Below are 19,038 nucleotides of genomic sequence, written 5' to 3' on the forward strand. Positions count from 1 at the left end.
ACCTTTCTACGTCAGGGAGTTGTGATTAATGCACTGTTATTGACGGATGTTTCACATTTTCTCACGTTTTAATATAAATTGCAGCAATCTTATTACAACTCCGTCGCCTTCGTTTCGATTTATGACACTTATCAATTAATTATTTATATAATCAAATTGATTTATGAAAAATTATCAATCATTGTTTGAATTATCAAATCATTTGATAAATGTATAAACAATAAACATTGTCATCTCTTGAACATTGAAGCTATCAACTCGACGATAATTATTTTATCATTCTGTGTCCCATAATAATTATCAATGATATAAAAATCTCAGGCTGAAAACGCTTACATTGCTGACATGTTTGATCTGTTTCATTTGACGCTTGTTTCTCGATAGCAAGTGTTATACCCATAAAACACCCAAGTGATGGCAACACAAATAGCGGACATGATCTCATTTTGACAATCGTTAACATAAAACGTACGAATAACTTCAGACACGAACTCTTAGTCATTAAGAGGGGGATAATTGAATTCTATCAATCTAATCTAAATCGATACAGATTCGTTTAGACAAAAATCAACATGAATGTAGACGCATCGATAATGCAGTAGGAAATTGACTTCCAGAGTTCGTGACATTCTCATTCGTAGTCTGAGACCGTGTCCATTGTGGTCGACACTTACCCACCGATGTTTTAATTGAAAAGCTATTGACACTGTGACTGTGGTAATTACTTGGTGTTAATCACTCAGGTATCGATCGTAACGAGGCTCCATAGAGAAACCAGTAGTACAGATGTGTTACTGTTAAATGTTTGGACTGGCTGGAGCCTCTTAAAGGGCAAATACAAGTACACTATCCATTGTTATATATGTGGCTGCCAAAAGAGGCTTGCTCGTACTTTGGATAAAGAAGGGGACATTACTCCATCCATGGAATATGATATTATCGTGCTGGGGTTCCATACAAATCATACATTTTAATATGACGTGTATGTATCTATGACATTTGATACTAGTTTTATGATTAACGAAAATAGCATGCTGTGTTCCATCAGGGACACAATGTCGTCATTCGTTTTATAAGCTAGGCTCTGTTTCTTCATCATTCAATGCGTTATAGCTAGTCAACACTATAGTTCTTGAATAGGAAGTGTTCGTGACAGTCAAATAAAGCTAAGTTGATGTAATAGCCTAGATTATATGTTAGACATCATGCCTGGAACTATCAGCGGTNTTTTTATATAGCTTATTAAAATATTGCCACTGATGGCTCCCATCGCAATTTTGCGTTCCTTTATAGCGATTTTTGGAGTGATGAAGTATATAGCAGTTATTGAAGAAGTTAATCATACAGCCGTTATTTTAGTGCTGAAGTTTATAACGGTTATGGTGTGATGAAATCAAACGTAATTGTACGATTGAAGAAATCTATAGTAGTTATAGGAGTGATGAAATATTTAGAACATATATTTGTTTATGGAAATAAAACATAAAGCCGGTTAAACAGTGATGATATTTGTAGCAGTTATGGAAGTGATAAAGCCTATAGTAGATATGTGAGCGATGAAACCTGTAGTAAGTATTGGAGTAATGAAACCTATAGCAGTAATGGCAGTGACAAAACATATATCAGATATGTGAGTATCTATTGGAGTAATAAAAACTCAGTAATGAAAGTGATGAAATCTATACCACTGTTTGGAGTCATGAAATAAATAGGAGTTATTGGAGTGACGAAACCATAGCAGTAATGGGAGTGATGAAACCTATAGCAGTTATGAAAATAATAATACCTATAGTAATTACGGGACTGACGTAACCCCTAGCAGTAATGGGAGTGATGAAACCTATAGCAGTTATGGGAGTGATGAAACCTATAGCAGTTATGGGAGTGATGAAACCTTTAGCAGGTATGGGAGTGATGAAACCTATAGCAGTTATGGGAGTGATGAAACCTATAGCAGTTATGGAAATAATTAAATCTATAGCAGTTATGTAAGTGATGAACTCTTTAGTAGTTACGAAAATGATAAAATCTACGGCAGTTATAGGAATGTTGAAATCTACAACCGTCAAGCGAATGATACATTCGAGTTATAAAACCTATTTGTATACAGGAGTGGTGGGGGAAATCGGAGTGTGAAACTGAAAGAAATGACGTTTTCGCATATATTTTGTTTCTATTTTAAAGATTTGAAAAGAGTTATTTGATATCAAATTCTGGTAATGGATACTGGGGACTCGTATATCATATATAAAGATGGTATTGAAAGAAATACAAGTCACTATTAGTATATTCGGAACAATTGTACAGACAAATCGATCATGTTTAAAATTATTTGTCTACAATCTCTTCAGAAGTATTAAACGGATTTATATAACATGTATATTAATAATGTCAATAAATCTGGTGCTTAAGATTTGTATTTCTATTTTGTGCTTGAGCAGATTAAAGCAGTTGTCGGAAAGGTTTCGTAGTTCTTCGCGGACAGTCCTAGGTTCATATAGTTGAGATACAGAGAAAAACAAAATATATCTAGATACGTATTTCAAATGTATATTACTACCAACAAAGAACTCGTAGATGACGTAGAGCGGTCACAGCGTGCATGATTGCCAGAGGTATGTCCAATATATATCTATTGTATCTCACAAACCTTTTCAGAGGTCTGCTTTGGAAAGTGAGGACGGACCAAGTCGCTCCTTGCGCTTATTTGACGGTCATTAACTACTCTATTTACACAGCACAGCAAGTCCGTGTGCTTCCGAACAAAGCCGAAATGTCTTGTCGGCAAATAATACGACACTGAGGATTATGGGAATTCACATCTAACGTATGTAGCGGAAGTGTTTGTGCTGGTAGATTGGCCTATTACAACGGTTATTCATTCACTGACTGCGTGCGATTACCATTTACGTACCACATAGCTTTTAGGCACACTGACAAATAGCAACTGTCTTTGTACGTATTTGGAATCGCTCGTAATTAATATGAACAGTTATAAAGACGTCGCCTTATTTAATCGCAAATCCTTGAAATGCCGTAAAAGATATAGATAATCAATCAATAATATATTATCGATTTGTTTAATCGGAACTAATAAGGCGACATGCTTATACATGATACCATATAATGGTGTTACTGTCCTAGATAATTAGGGAACATACGAAAGCTAGATTTACCTTGTAAACTTATGTCAGTGCTACACTCCTTCTTATACTTCAAACAATTTTATGTAGATCTGATAGTGTCTTTAATAGAACTTAAAGTTTCAGTTCAGGAAGAACAAGTCCAGTGTGTAGTCTTTCCTTTGTGAAAAGCACGTTAAGAGTTAACGTTGTCATTAGTAAAAGAACTAGGGGCTTGATTTCAAACAACGGCGGATGAGAAGAAAGCCGAGTTCTTAATTATGAACAAAACAAAATAACGTCGGGTGAAATTATAAATTGCAGATTTAAGTTTATTGTCAGTACTTATATAGGACATCAACCACATGGTAAACACAAACATGACAAGTTTTAAAGGAGTTGTTTTACACTGCCATCTGTATAGGGGTCAGTGAAGACACCAAAACCAATCCGTTGCAATGACTGATAAATTCCTTTCTTTTTCTTCGTTTATCTCTTAATACACCTCTATCATGTATCTGCTGGTTTTTAACTTCCAATGTTCTCTTGACACACCTTTCTTTTATCTCCAGCTGTTATCATTTAAGGCATTTCTCTTGTCATACCTACTGTAAATCTACAGTTGTGTCTTTGTAGACGCATCTATTGTTTATCTACAGCTGCTACACACCGTCCGATTATCTATATCTGTTATGATACCAGTGCCTCTTTCGACAAACCATCCGTTTATATACAGCTGTCATAATGCCAGAGCCTTTTTGGAACCACCATCCATTTATCTAAAGTTATAATAATACCAGTGTCTCTTCGGACACTCCCTCCGTTTGTCTGTATCTATTATTTTACCAGTATATATTTTGACACTCAATCCGTTTGTCTTTATCTGTCATAATACCAGTGTCACTTTGGACACACCAGCTGTCCATTTACAGCTGCTTTTCAATCGAGTTCTCTTTGGTCATGTTTACTCTTTACCGGTTTTTAACTCTGTGTGAAGTAATTGTGTTGATTGATGATATATTATTTACCAATTAATAAAGAGGACCGTCTACCTCTACACCAGCGACATTAATATCAGATTCAGAAATCTCACATCATTGTTTGAAGAGTCATTTGTTTAGAAAAGCCAACTTGCACTAGAAAACAATATAGAGAGAAATGTAACAACAGAATCAGATACATGATATATCATGACACACCAGGTCTGCTGACAGTTTGCGCCTGGAGGAGGATTCCTATCGATCACAACTTCTTTATAAGCTTTAATTTTAATGGCCATAATGATTATTTTCAGGACGTCCTTGATGATTGATATATCTAACGACATATGATTATCACCACCGAAATCAATTGAATTAGAAACTAAAGCAAATACATTTTCTCGACAAAACGGACAGCAGCATATGGCACTATTCCCTTGGAACATTTTATGTACATATCCCGGCGTACAGTAAACTGATCATACTCTTAATACAGAATCCTTTTAAGTATTGTATACTAACGGTTGTAAAGTATAATCAACAACAGCGCCACCAAAATATCAGAGAAATAGCAATATGTTTACACGAGTTATTATAACAAAATTCAACTGAATTATTATCTTTCAAAATAAATGTGTTTTGGTCCTTCAAAATAATACTTTAGACATAGTAGTCAATCTGAGGTCACCTCAATACAGTTGTAAATCTTACTTTACATTTACAATGGTGTGCAATCATATGGTTACTTTCATTCAAATTAACAAACTAAAAAGTTAATCTAAATTAAGAAATTGTACAGGGGTTTCTAGGTCCAGATTTGCAACGCTGTTCTTTTTGGCAATATATATCTATATTTGCATTTTTTAATGTTAAGTCCTAATCACGATAGAGCAATTTGCAAACGACAACAATGCAAATGTTAGCAGCCTATCTATGGCATGCTTTGTCACTTTGTGTTTGTGGTGTAACTATCAAACGATTTGTTTTTGTGGACAGACAATACGTTTTCAGTCCCTTTGAATTGAAGAAAGTCAAACGCGTTAGGTGCATACACTATGTAGACGGCCAACGTTAAGAGTCAAGAGCACGTTTCCTTTTTAATTTGGCCAATCCACTGTCGGGATATATCCCGTTTGCCTGTCTGGTCGTTTTAAGTCAAACAAACCGATACTGTAACTGATGATTTCTATATGTTATATTCAAGAGTTCTTGCAGTACTTCCCATATATGGTAATTTTCAGTAAAAACAATTATTGTGAAATTGACTGATATCAGTCTCTCACCAATAACTTTCTCTTATGCGCTTAGTCTTTTTCGTCTGTGACAAATTCTATAGCAAATATAGAATGGATATCATTAAAATATAAATCTGTGAAACAAATATTTTAACCCTCAAATAGTCTTTTGAAGAATCACTACCTAATGAGTATCCCATTCGTTTCTCGCCATTAAATCCACATAACAAGTGTTCTATGTTTTTAATATTGTGAGAAAAATTTCATTCTTGATAGAGAACATTTTTTTTACAGAAATGGGGGAAAACAAAGTAATCTGATCATGAAAAACTTAAATATGCGTGCGTTGGGGAATAAATAGTTTCGTGTAGGCAGTGTTTATTAGGTGGACTTTTCACATCCACTTTTATTTTTTCTTGTAACGGATCTAGTTTTGTTTTTAAACGGTCAATAACGGTTTTAATGAATTTTTAAATATTGTGAAATTACATCATTGTGTATACAGCGGTTCATGATATGGTCAATGTTTCACTGTAACTAAAACTTCAACTATCCTGTGCTTAACAAATATGCTCTGGAAAAAAAATGTATCATTATAATATCTTCATTATTAAAAAGCAGCAATTAAACATGTGTTTTCTGGGATACACATCAATTCACCTTGAACAACGAGAATGACGCAAATTCACGTGTAAACAATTTGTATCTAACTATTGAAAGGGACAAGGTTCAGGTGTCCTACGGTACACCAGTAATTAGCTAATGCGGGTATATAGTTACATGATGAATTAATTGGCAGAAACTGTGTAAGTTTCGCGCTCTTTAATTAGATAAGTGTGACAGTGTGGTAAGGGAGGAATGCAAAGAATGCATCCATTAGTACTATTAGGTTCAGCACAATGGAGGCAAACAATCGAGCGACTCCCATAACTATCGGGTCCTGGTGTAATACAAACCGGCCCAACATCATTTCTGTTGTCACTTACATGTGTGCAAACACAGGTAATGATTTTGTTTCTATTCATATCAAAAGGAACCATATAATTGATACAATATTTGCTTAATAGGCCCGTGAATTTCAGTTGTGATTTGCAGCTGGTATGTTGTTTCTTTTTTTCTTTTCATTGTGATGTGATCTATTTTGGTGTATCATTTGCATTTCTAGAAAAAGTAGCACCATATCGTTTTTACACCAAGACCATTTATTCTTTATAATTAAAATTAAAATTTTAAGAGATTGTCCTAAGATTTTTTTCCCTCAGCTCATATAAATAAAAGATGCTAGTTTTCCATATATTTGTTTAATCCAATTGAACGTTACACTAACATTAACAGATTTTTGTTATTTGAATTTGGGTGCCACTGATTTGTCATCAATCGTTGAAATGATCATACGATGCAAAAAAAAAGTGTACTTTGTTTGACTGGTAAACTCGGCTTCGTTATTGTTTTATATATGTGCATCCTTACATCGTATTTGTAGTGATTATTGATACATTTCTATCTGAATACGTATAGATGAAACTAAAATGTACATGTTATAAGATTCAAAATATTTGATTTTGAACAAATGAAAAAACAATTATCTATATATAATTTACTTCCTTTTCTTATCTGTAAACACGTAAATAAAACATCTCGTCAGTATAATTGCCTGTAACATTTAATTCTTGGAAGTGTTTTCTTCGTGAATTTATCTGAATGTTATTCTTCTTTGTAATAGTTTATCAACTTAGTCGATGGGTTTTGTCAGTTCACCACTTAGAAGGCCTTGATTGCCCTTTGGCAGCCCGATGTTTGCTGCCCCAATCACAAAATGTATTTATGTCTCGCTATTCTGTCCGTGACACCTTTAGATTGACCTATAACATTGACCTACACTTAAAACGTGGTCAGACTTATAGATGGTCAATCAGGGTCAGTGATATAACGGTTTCAGGAGGTTGCATTTTATTGTGTGCGAACACCGTTATTGTCATATGTGATATACCATAATATGTCGGATCTTAATGGGGTATGGTAGAAATAGATCTTCTACCTGTGACGCAAAAGTGATATATAGAGATCACTCCATCGGCGTCGTCGGCGTCGGCGTTCGTACAGTTGGTTTATGTACGATAATTCAAAGTTTTGTCTTCTCATGTCACATTGTATGCATGTCTATGCTTTAAGTTAACCGTTAATGTCCTGTCTGCCAGCCTGGACAGGTGACAAATCCATATCCGAGGAATTCTTTAAATATTGAAACATTTATGCTTCTGCTGAATATAACGAATATTCAGATTTTTATCCCAACTTACCAAAATATATACCATTTTACGTGCCGATGTGAATTAATACCACAAGAGTGAAACAGAAACATCTCAATCAGATTATGGCGTTCAATGGTTTGTGACCATGTACATGTAAACCTCCAAAGCATATGTTCAAAAGAAATGCCGTTACGAAATATAAGGCATATATTTTTACTGCTATTTATGGTACCATATGATGGTTTAGAGTTTCAACATTTAGGAAATTACTTTATACGAATTCCTGTATAAAACGATAAAAAGTAGTTTGTTTGAGTGGGGTTTGAAAGATTTCCATGCGAAATGTCTATAAACTATCCTACTATTTAAAGTAATACTTAGCGTATGGGGATGCGCTAACATATCCATAAAGTTAGCGCTGACATCATCATGAATAACCACACTGGGATTTTTTTTGATACGTATGTGTTCTGAAATCACACATTAGCAGACAGTGACCTAATAACAAAGGCTACATCTATTCCGTGACATACAATACTGTTTTTCATTGAAATACTGTTGACTTCTTCAGTAAGTGACAATACCCCAACTTGGTGGACGACACTGTTATGAAGTCAACGTCCTAAGTGTGCCTGACTAGGTCTCCAGTTTGAACAGTAGGTAATCGGTAATTTCTCGTTCGAAGATGTGAGATACAGAGCGGAGAGAGTAGCGTCCTAGTTCATTCGTTACGAGGGATATAAAGAGTAATTTCCATCCATTTAGGTGTTACTTGAAATGATCATCATTCTATGAACAATTAGGTTCTTTTCTCTGCCCTTATGTTTGACTTTTCGTGATTGTCTCTTAATACGCGTCGTCCTATGACCTACAGGCTGTTTTTATATTCAGAAGCTGACCTTTTCATTTTTACTCTTTAAAACCTTTTTTCCCCGAGTCCATTGCATTGCGATGCCATACAACTGCAAGAAAACTTACTAAACTTATTTGAGCAACAAGTTATATAAAACGAAAAGTATGTCTTTATAATAGACTGCTTATAGCATATACCTAATGTAACGACTTCCATGTAGAAAAATGACAAAGAAATACGTATTTGATGGTAAACATTTAATGGTAATAAACAGATATTGCAACAAATGACTCGAAGATTTAAACGATTTATAAAACATATAGTTCGACAGTTTGAAATGACAATAACTGTTGGTCAAAAATGCAACAATATATTGAAGATTGTTTTGCGAAAGGTTAACTGAACGGAAGAAGAATTACTGTGTTCATTTATGATGTCTTTGCAGTGCACACGAAGACTGGTGTCATGGACAAGCATGAAAATCAGACAGTATAATAGTAAAGAAAAGATAAGAGAAAGATTTAAAGCATTGCATTTAGGGTTATCAGATTCTGAATCGATTGTAAGATCATGAATCTTCAGAGGGTCACAATACATTCAAAAGCAGTCTTACAACTTTTTATATTTTTTTATATTTTTTCAAACAAAGGGCTCGCTCAAAACAATACTATTCTGGTCGGACTATGTTGCGCAACACACTATTCTAAAACTGGACAAAGTAGAAAACTTCATATCTCAATACAGGCAGGTAGATATCAAGTCTTGCAACACGTTGCTGTTTCACAGAATGAAATACTTATCCTTAAAGTTTTCCAGTAGCAAAGTACATTGTCAATGTATCTGTTTATTGGAATAAGGATATGAGGATTACAACTATTTACTTATGTTATTGAGCCTTTAATAGAAGGTATATAGACGCTGGTGAATTAGTTGTTTTATGTTTACCGACATGATAATTATAGCCAGCAGTCAGCAATGCGTGTAAGATAATTAATTAGTCAACTTCATTACAGCTTGCTGTAATTCCAGTGCAAATGCAATTGATTAATTCTATCTATTCCTTGCATGACAGGTTAAACGTCACACAGCAACATAAGTCACGAATAACGCACTTAACGTTAATCACATCCACAAAAACACAAGACAATACCTACTTTGCCTACAACATTGCCCATCCTTACCGTGACGTGTGGCATGTATTATTGACATGCACTTTTATCTCGAAAACATTTCTGTCAGATGATGTTCAATCAAGCAGCACCAGACACAATCACAGGCGCTCACGGACGTGACTGCCTCCTGAAATAAAGATACAATGACAACCCATGAACCGGTATTGATATTAAATATCACCAAAGATACGTTTTATCAATATTATCCTCTCCCGGTAGAGGGCGAATGAACAAAATGATTTGCTGATTTAAAATACCTGTCAAGTCGGCCAATGTTCGCTAGTTGACATATCGTGCTAGCAGCCCGTGGAGTGGCAGACGTTTTGCAAATGGGCGTTGATAAAGGGACATAATCACGTAATCAGTGACATAAAACAGATTATTCGTTAACCATGGTCGGCTATTTGGTTCGGATGAGGAACACATTTTTAATTTGTCAATACTCGCGATAGCTGTTGAAATCATTATTGCTGCATGGAATACCCGAAATGATTTTAGTGCGTGTGTCTCTGGCAAGGGCCTACGCCAAGCAGCGCTACTGTATTGTATTATCAATATGTCCCGGAATATGTCGCTAGACACGTCTTCAGATATAGTGTCATTCTCCTTTATAATGCTTTGTGGTGTACGTATTTTTTTTATTATTTCTACGAAGTGGAAAAATGCTACAACACAGAAACGTGTCCAATGATCCGATAAGTATATAAGAAAAGAAAAAGAAAAAAAAGATATCTTCCATTGTATCGTCCAAATAAAGGCGAAATCACGTGTAAATTAATCAAAGCTTTTCGACTGATGATAAGAGATGATAAGAGAAAAGCTGGACAATAAACGACGTTTGAAATTTGTTTTGAAAATGAAATGATATTATTACTACTTTACAGCAAAAAATATAGAAATACATACAAAACTGTAAATATAACTCAAAATGATAAAAATCTGGCAAACTATGAACAAAAGTAAGATATAACAAATATAAAGTTGATAATATACACGGAAAAATGTAGGTCAAATCAGAGTAAAAGTACTTCCTCAAAGTGAAACCAGTGTAGTGACAACAAATTAATAGGGTGTATTTAGAAAGATAATCGAAATCGTGAACATCTATATCATTCGAGAAAAGAGAATATAATTATGGTCATGAAACTTCGAAATAGTCACCGTCAATGGGTTATATCTTATGTGATGTATTTGCAATAAAGAATGTCTATATAATTATTCAAAGATTTTATTTAGGGTTCAGACACAAGTAAGCCTCGACGCTGGAAATTAAAAACAAAAAACTAAAAATATATGCATAAGCCACAAAGATCACGCTCGGTAGACATTGCTGCCTACTGGGTCTGATTCCGGGAGCAGGTGTTTGTAACAAGCAGTCGTGATCATCTGACGTATATGTATGCTGATTCGTCAATTCTCTGGATCTGTTGGTCTGCCTTTCTGACCAAACGACCATGTCATTAGCCGCACGTGGTAAAGCCTTCTTCAACTACATGTAATCTCTAAATTACTGCTCTCTACATCTTATACTAGCTTACAGTGTTCGTATCACATGTAAAACCCTATTTATGTTATATCAGCACACGTTTTATAAATATGTTTTTTCTGTATTTTCAGATGAACAAAGTATGATGGGCAAGAGGAACTACGGCTTCCATGCTCTCCGTGGACGTTAGACACTGCAATGCGCATGTTCGGAGATCACGTGTACATTTCAACTAACACAATAATCATCCGATTGATTGACTTTCTTTGTAAATTTTATATCTTATTATTTCTCGGTATTAATTTTATCCGCTGAATCTAATTGGGCGTAAATGATGGGTATCAAAGGCAGGAGGAGATCAATATAGCTACAGAACCTAGGTAGCTATAACGACAATGCTGATGTCACACTCATGCAGCAGTACAGGCATGCGCTCGAAATTAATCAATTCATGATAAAGGTGAAAATGACATGAACCATGTACGGATCTGGTACCTAAAAGAAGCATGACCTCAGAATGAAAATAGCTGTCTACTATGTGAATCGGAAACAACGTTACCATATTGCTTTTGTTTAAGATAGAAAATCTACCATGATATTAAAATATACTTTTCCATTATCTTTTGTTAGCGTTATTTGAGCGTTCGTTAAAAAAATCATTTCGTTTATGGTTATTGTTCTTCGTTCCATCTACTCAGTAAACTAATTAAAGCAACTTGTATTTAGAACATTCAAGTTTTCCTTTTGATTATATCAATGATGGTATCGCTTCATTACTGACCTTAACAGACCTCCTTACACCCACACTTTCCGTTATAATGTTTGCATTTTTCTATTATTAAACACCTTGCTTTTAGTGTCATCATTTGATGTTTGAAATTATGATATTAATCCTTGGTTAGCATTTGAGTAGCGCAAAATTTGCTATACAAAAACTAATGGACACAATCTGGTCCGAAGTATAATGTATCACTCTTACGCAATTTTAAATGGACATATACCGTGAACCTAAGTTATGAGGTGATTTGAATACTGTTTGTCTCATCATTATCAAAACTGTGTAAACAATAACGTGCAAAGAGGTAAGATGATTGAATACATTTTTTGTTTGTTGAAAGAGCATCAATTATGCATCAATTTGCATCTGTTATATCAGGGTTTTTTTTAGTGAATAAAAGAATGAATCATTTCTCATCCGCGAGGCTTTTTTCAACATTTGCAATGGATAAAGGTTTATTGCACAAACCATACACCTATGGTATTGAAGACAAACATGTATGCAACCTCAAAGCCTGGAATCCAACCTATATTAAACCTTATAATCAGTGATAGATGGAACCACGTGTGTTCGGTAAGATATCAATCTGCTGTCAGCTAACATTTCACTGATACATATTATAAACGTTGCAACACCCGTCAGTAGCGTCGCCATGTAATAGTTACTCTCCTATTTCATTGCAATCTTAGAGATTTATTTCAAAGTGAAAAAATACGTATATCTGTCTACGGTTGTAAATAAACATATATTTATTGAAATTTGAGAGTTTTAAAGTGAATTTATGAAGGACTGGAAATAAATATGAATATATATATGTATAACATGATTCTGGTTTCTTTAACCACGGTATAAAAGAGCAGCTTTGATATCTTTGAACTATTCAATTGAAAATGACCGAAATACTTTTGTACATTGTACATTGTACAAGCATCGGCGAAAAAAATATTCGAAAAAAACGAAAAAAAAAAAACAAATTTGCATAAATATAATCTCTGAAACATTTACCGACCACGTGCCTCTTAAATTAAGTTAGCGCTTATTTTAATAAATAAAACACATTTACCATTTCCTTCATAAAGTAGTCTTTCTTTTCTACATAGGTTAGTTTGAATGTCAGAAGAACTTTAGTGCACTGATGGTTTAAGATGGCTTTGGACGGCTTTGTAACAAATAAGATGGCACGTTTTCAAGTTATCAAGATTAATTTATTAAGTGAGGTGGGAGTGAAAAAAAAATACAGTCTGTCGTGCTAATCGAAGTGTAAATGTATTGGGATTTTTGGCCACTTTGGCTATTTCGATGATGACATTGTCAGGAATGACCGTATGAGAACGAGGAAACTTAACGGATTTAACGTACTCAGTATTAAAAGAAGATGTTTTCTCTGGATAACACTTACTATGTACTTGATTCAGTTTAAAATGATGTGTTAAACCCTTATCAACGTTACAATTACGGCCATTTCACTACAGTAATGAAATGTTTCATCAACTTTCAAATCATGGTTTAAAGACTATTAACGATATCCATTAAACTACATGCAATAAGGAGCGAAGGAAATGGTAACAAATTGGAGAAAAATACCACGGATAGATAAAACAATATTAGAACTTAAATCGGTACCAAAATGGCACCAGAAACCGAGGAAACATCAAACAAAAGGAAAGACAACATTAACGTGAACAACAACCTCAAAAACTAGGTCTGTCGAGATGTACACATGTTTGCATTTTGCATCCGTTACAACTCCAGGAAAGCGTTAGGTCATCAGCGCTTTAACAATGAACAAGTCCCCATCATGCTAGAAAGTGTATAGATTAACAGGACTTATCTTTTCACAAAAACTGATACAACTAAATACCGAATTTCTGCAGTTAAGGATTATACAAATAGGCTTTATGTACAGTGTGTCTTAATGACAATATAAGCAGAAGAGGAACAAGAAATATTTTAATTCCCAGGAATACATAAAATATCTGTTGAGGACCTTTGCGTTACTTAAAATTAGTAATTGCACCATATATTTCTATGAAAAGCTACGTTATGACGCAAAGGATTACAGATACACCAAAATCTCGATAATGGCTCTCAATAATATTGCTTATATACTCAGTAAATTTTCGATATAAAGACCATCATTTATGTTCCTTTTTTACTACAGTAAATCCGTGATAAAATGTCTCTCGTTAATAAAAAAAAAAAAAAAAAAAAAAAAAAAAAAAATTTTTTTTTTAAAAAAAAAAAAAAAAAAAAAAAAAAAAAAATCTTTGTTTATATAGAATTAAACATTGGTGTAATGTCCTTTCTATGTACCTATAGTCAAACCTAGATAACGTGCTTTTCGCTTATAAACAGTAAAATATATGCATACATGTAAACTTTCTGTCTTCATTCTTTGTATAGTTCTAACTGAAGAAATCACAAGATGTCAATAATTATATTGAAAAACATTTCTTTGCTTACTTTCTCGTAAAGCTATACAGTCTGTGAGACCATAATTGTTGAAACAACGAAGACATATCAACTTTAACAAATGGACGACAGGGAAAACATCACGCATGGAAAGAGTAGCAAGGAGGTTGGAAAGCAAATTACAACCGTATGCAGGGGAGCATAGTATGTAAACTATGTCAAGTCCAGCTGGAGACTTTTCTGTTATATGCTTTACAAGGGATAGCTTGGATTATTAAACAAGTGACGTAATGAATTTCCATGATAAACTATGTCTAATATCTCCTTAATAGATCCAATACATGATAACTAGGGGTTTTCATTTATACTTAAGTTATATACATTTCTGTATAAAACAAAATTGCTCGCAAGAATTACTGGCGATTTGAAACATAAATTGACATACAGGAAAATATCCTTCCTTTATATTCTTTTTCATTTGAATAAAAATCACAAGATGTCAATAATTATATTGAAAAACATTTCTTTGCTTACTTTCTCGTAAAGCTATACATTCGCTGATATCACTATATTTTAGCTGATAGTTCCAAATTTACCAGACGTCTAAAGGTTAGGTTTAACTTTATCAACTCATAGTACGTGAAGTTAGTTTTCTCGTTTTCCCTCTGTAAGCAATATCGCACGTTCCTATCAGAAATATAAATATTTCATATATTCTAAATGTTATATATATTATCATGCAATATTTTAATAGCTTCCATTATTGTTTTTGAGAAATAAGTCTAAGTAACTTGACATTCAAGGGAAGAAGGTTCAAATCAGAGCAGCACCGCTTTCATTACTCCAATTAAAAATCAAGTGTTTCCTACGCATTGTTAATTGTTGGAACAGTAGATCAAAAAAGCATTATCAAATGCAAGTACCTTGCAAATAGTAGATATTCATTCAATACGATGTATCTGGGATCGCTATGCATTCTCTTTCTTTTTAACTTTTCTTCAGTGGCACATTTTTACACCTACCGATAACACAATTATTGTGTACTCCCTTTTAATTACCACGCAATATATGTATCAATCGAGGTTGTCGTGATGGTTACATAAGTTAATCACCCAAGAGGGATTTTAGTTATGTACGTTTTCTCTCTCTAACAACTGTCGCTACGTACTTAGCTTATTAAGTCAATCCGTTCTGATCCATTATTTTTCATGATAGCATATCATAAAAGCGAAACATTGACAAAACGATCCTTTCAAAATCAATGTCTTTCGAGATTATGTCGTGTTCAACGTTTAACAACTTAAAACATACAGTCTGTTAGACCATAATTGTTGAAACAACGAAGACATATCAACTTTAACAAATGGACGACAGGGAAAACACCACTAATGGTACTCTTAGATGACCACCGCATGGAAAGGGTAGCAAGGAGGTTGGAAAGCAAATTACAACCGTATGCAGGGGAGCATAGTATGTAAACTATGTCAAGTCCAGCTGGAGACTTTTCTGTTATATGCTTTACAAGGGATAGCATGGATTATTAAACAAGTGACGTAATGAATTTCCATGATAAACTATGTCTAATATCTCCTTAATAGATCCAATACATGATAACTGGGGGGTTTCATTTATACTTAAGTTATATACATTTCTGTATCAAACAAAATTGCTCGCAAGAATTACTTGCGATTTGAAACATAAATTGACATACAGGAAAATATCCTTCCTTTATATCTTTCTTTTTTATTTGAAAAAAATACAAGAAAATGTATGCAACCTCACATTCCAGGAACATACATAATGTTGTCTTTAATGTTGTCACATTGTTTTCACGTCTTAATAGATCCTTAGGTTGCCTTGCCTTTTCCGTCTCTGGTGGCATTTTTCTACCATCGACTTTCAACTTTCGAGTTACGTATGTCGACATAATTTTAAAAAATGTTGACATAATCTGATAAGATGTCGACATTATATATGTATACGTCGCAAAAGCGTTTAATTATGTCGACATATTTTTACAATTTCCAAGATAATTTTGCCGAGATATTTATCACGTAAGTAGGTAACTCGGTCTTTTATTATGTTAATGCTCAGATGTGACATCGACTTGCCACTCATTTCTGCAAAGCAAAACGAGCAATTAACAAATCAATCTCCAGGAAAGCATCACGTGACTTATGTCGATAAAGCTAACTCGTAAGTCGAAAGTCGATGCCAGAAATATGCCACAATACTTCTGCTCCTTTCGTTGTCTTTCTGTTTGCTTTTGTGACATCACTGATATTCATATCAATGTCTTCCCTTTCGTTTTGGTATCTGCTCTATTTCTGTAGATATATTCACAGATGTTTTTTAATGTCACCTCTGATGTTTCCGTAGCGCAGTTGTTTTCCCTGTTGTTTTGGTAACTCCTCCGTTGGCGTAGATGTCTGACTTTTTTTGTCTCAGTTTTGTTTTGGTGTCTTCTCTATTCCAGTATTTGTTGCGACAGTGTTTGTGTGTTTACGATGTTCCTGAAACTTGAAGATGGAAATATTCAGAAATTGATTAGACAGAACGAATTTAACGGAAATGAAAAAAACACGCGTCGATAAACAAAATTTTGACAATGATATTGATATGCATGAACGTTTAAATTTGAAAAAAAAAAAAAAAAAGACAACAATGCCTCCGAAGTTTTAAATGAAATGAATCTTTGAGCATTCATCAGAAAAAATGGGCCTCCACCACACGCTTGCTGGTTTAAAAACCTATCAAACCTGACAAGGGTTAATATCTATACATCTACAATACGAGTATAGACGACTTCAGTGCGTGCCTGAAGGAATATCGTTGTAACCCGAGAAATGTATGCCTAGTACACACTAGCTAGCCATGTGTTATTGAGAAATAGTTTGTCTAAACTGAAATCGGAGCCTTGTATGTATTGTAGATGCCATTTGACTTTACAGCCGCTGCTGCTCTATACATCCGTTGTCGTATGTCATATCTACTTCATATTATATCATATTGTACCTTATCAATACGGTTTTAGAACGCATACACTCATGTGTAGTTAAATGGATGATATAAAATTTAGTGGTTATCAATTCGTTTTTACCAATCAGTGGAATATTACCATTTTCTTATCATCATATACACTAAAAAAAATCATATTCTCTTACAGAATTTCTAATATGGATTTATGCTAGAAATTGTACTTTTTCTGTAACTTTAGTTTTCTCGATTCGTTTGAAATCATCCGTTTGAAAATGTCTTATACGTGTTTGTTATGAAGTGCTTGGTGCAGCGTTTCAGGTTGTTATTGCGACTATATTGATTCGCAAACTTCTGGAATAAAGTGAATCGGGTATTTCTTGAGATATATGTAACAGATACGAATCATACAAATATGCTGACATACAAGGTCGTATAACGGTTTATTTGTTGTCGGTAAAGTGGTGAACCAGTCACGTACACAACGATGTAGTAACGATCGGCATGAAGCATCTCACCTCGTTCATATTATTGCTCTTTTGGAAAACCTGTATTAGGGATTTTGATTTCTTGAAGAAGCCAATTTGGATTGGTACTTTTAAGAACGAGTAATTGTGTTTTAATGGCTTTTTCAGCAATGTGGACTGATTACACTCAGAGGCTGATTTGAACTTGGTTAGTTTAAATCGGATGATATCGGCGAAAACTTGAAGTTCAATGTAAAGGAAGGCCATTTGTGTTCAGAACGACATAATTACGTCAATTGAACTTAATTTTAAAACTTCAAGAATATCCACAACAGAGCGGAAACGTGAGCGCCGATTTATCGGAAACGTTTCTAGGTCATGCCGTTAAAAGGGAACTTTATGACACGCAAATACAATCTGTGTGAAAAATACATTTCGTTTTTTCCTGAATGTATTAGACATGTTTCGATCAGCAACAAATACGAAGCCTGCCGAGAACGCTGCTACATGTAGTCTATTGATTGTCGCTAGGTGGCAAGAAGCGACGGTTCGGAACCCCTTCGGAGAGGTTGCAACAGATATATGTCAAAATTCATGTGACCGAAAAGATCAAATTAGGTCCATTAGGTCAATAACTTCTGAACAATTATTGCTGGAGTGCTTTCTAAGTAAACACATTTGCTTCACAATATCAAAACGATAATACGTTTGGTTTCTACTCAGATTCAGCTTCTAAACTGCATTTCGGAAACAAGATTCCAGAATGATATGTAACTTCGGAGAACCATCTATTTACAAATATGCAGTGAATGATTAATTCCCAGACCATAGTATATAGATTTGAACGATATCGGTTGTCACGGAGAAATTTACTTATTACTAGTATGATGGATATTAATTTATAAACATATATATTATGTTGACGGCAGCACGAGGGTGTTATTTATAAGTTTTAACGCTTCACATAACCAAGTTATACTAGACTCAAATATTTCCCAAAAGTCTGAAAAAAAAAAGAAAAAAAATCATCTACCATCGAGTCAGCATGCGAGAAGAAATCGAAACTCAATTTTGATACGAAAAATGACAACAACATAAAACCAAGGAGTTCCATTAAGAAAAGAAGGGCATCAATGATTTCAGGTACTTTGAACATATTGGATATCAGTTCGTTATGCCAAATATAAAATATGTTTTAAGAATATAAGCCTGAAAGATATTAAGTGTCTTTATTAACGATTGCTCAATTATATACAGTTTATCATAATCATGATAGGATGGCGGTATGTATTGGCAAATCACTGT

General features: G+C 34.1%; 1 protein-coding gene across 1 annotated transcript in view; it reads left to right on the top strand.

Moving 5' to 3' along the window:
* The window catches only part of LOC110464868, a 42,146-nt gene extending 30,427 nt beyond the window's left edge, over positions 1-11,719 (top strand). The window contains exon 3 of the mRNA XM_021520317.1: positions 11,232-11,719. Within this exon, the coding sequence (XP_021375992.1) occupies positions 11,232-11,290 (59 nt within the window). The 3' untranslated portion in view covers positions 11,291-11,719. The remainder of the gene's footprint in view (positions 1-11,231) is intronic.
* The last annotated feature ends 7,319 nt before the right edge of the window (positions 11,720-19,038 follow it).

This window comes from Mizuhopecten yessoensis, unplaced genomic scaffold (genome assembly GCF_002113885.1).
Source record: "Mizuhopecten yessoensis strain PY_sf001 unplaced genomic scaffold, ASM211388v2 scaffold11039, whole genome shotgun sequence".
NCBI lineage: Eukaryota > Metazoa > Mollusca > Bivalvia > Pectinida > Pectinidae > Mizuhopecten > Mizuhopecten yessoensis.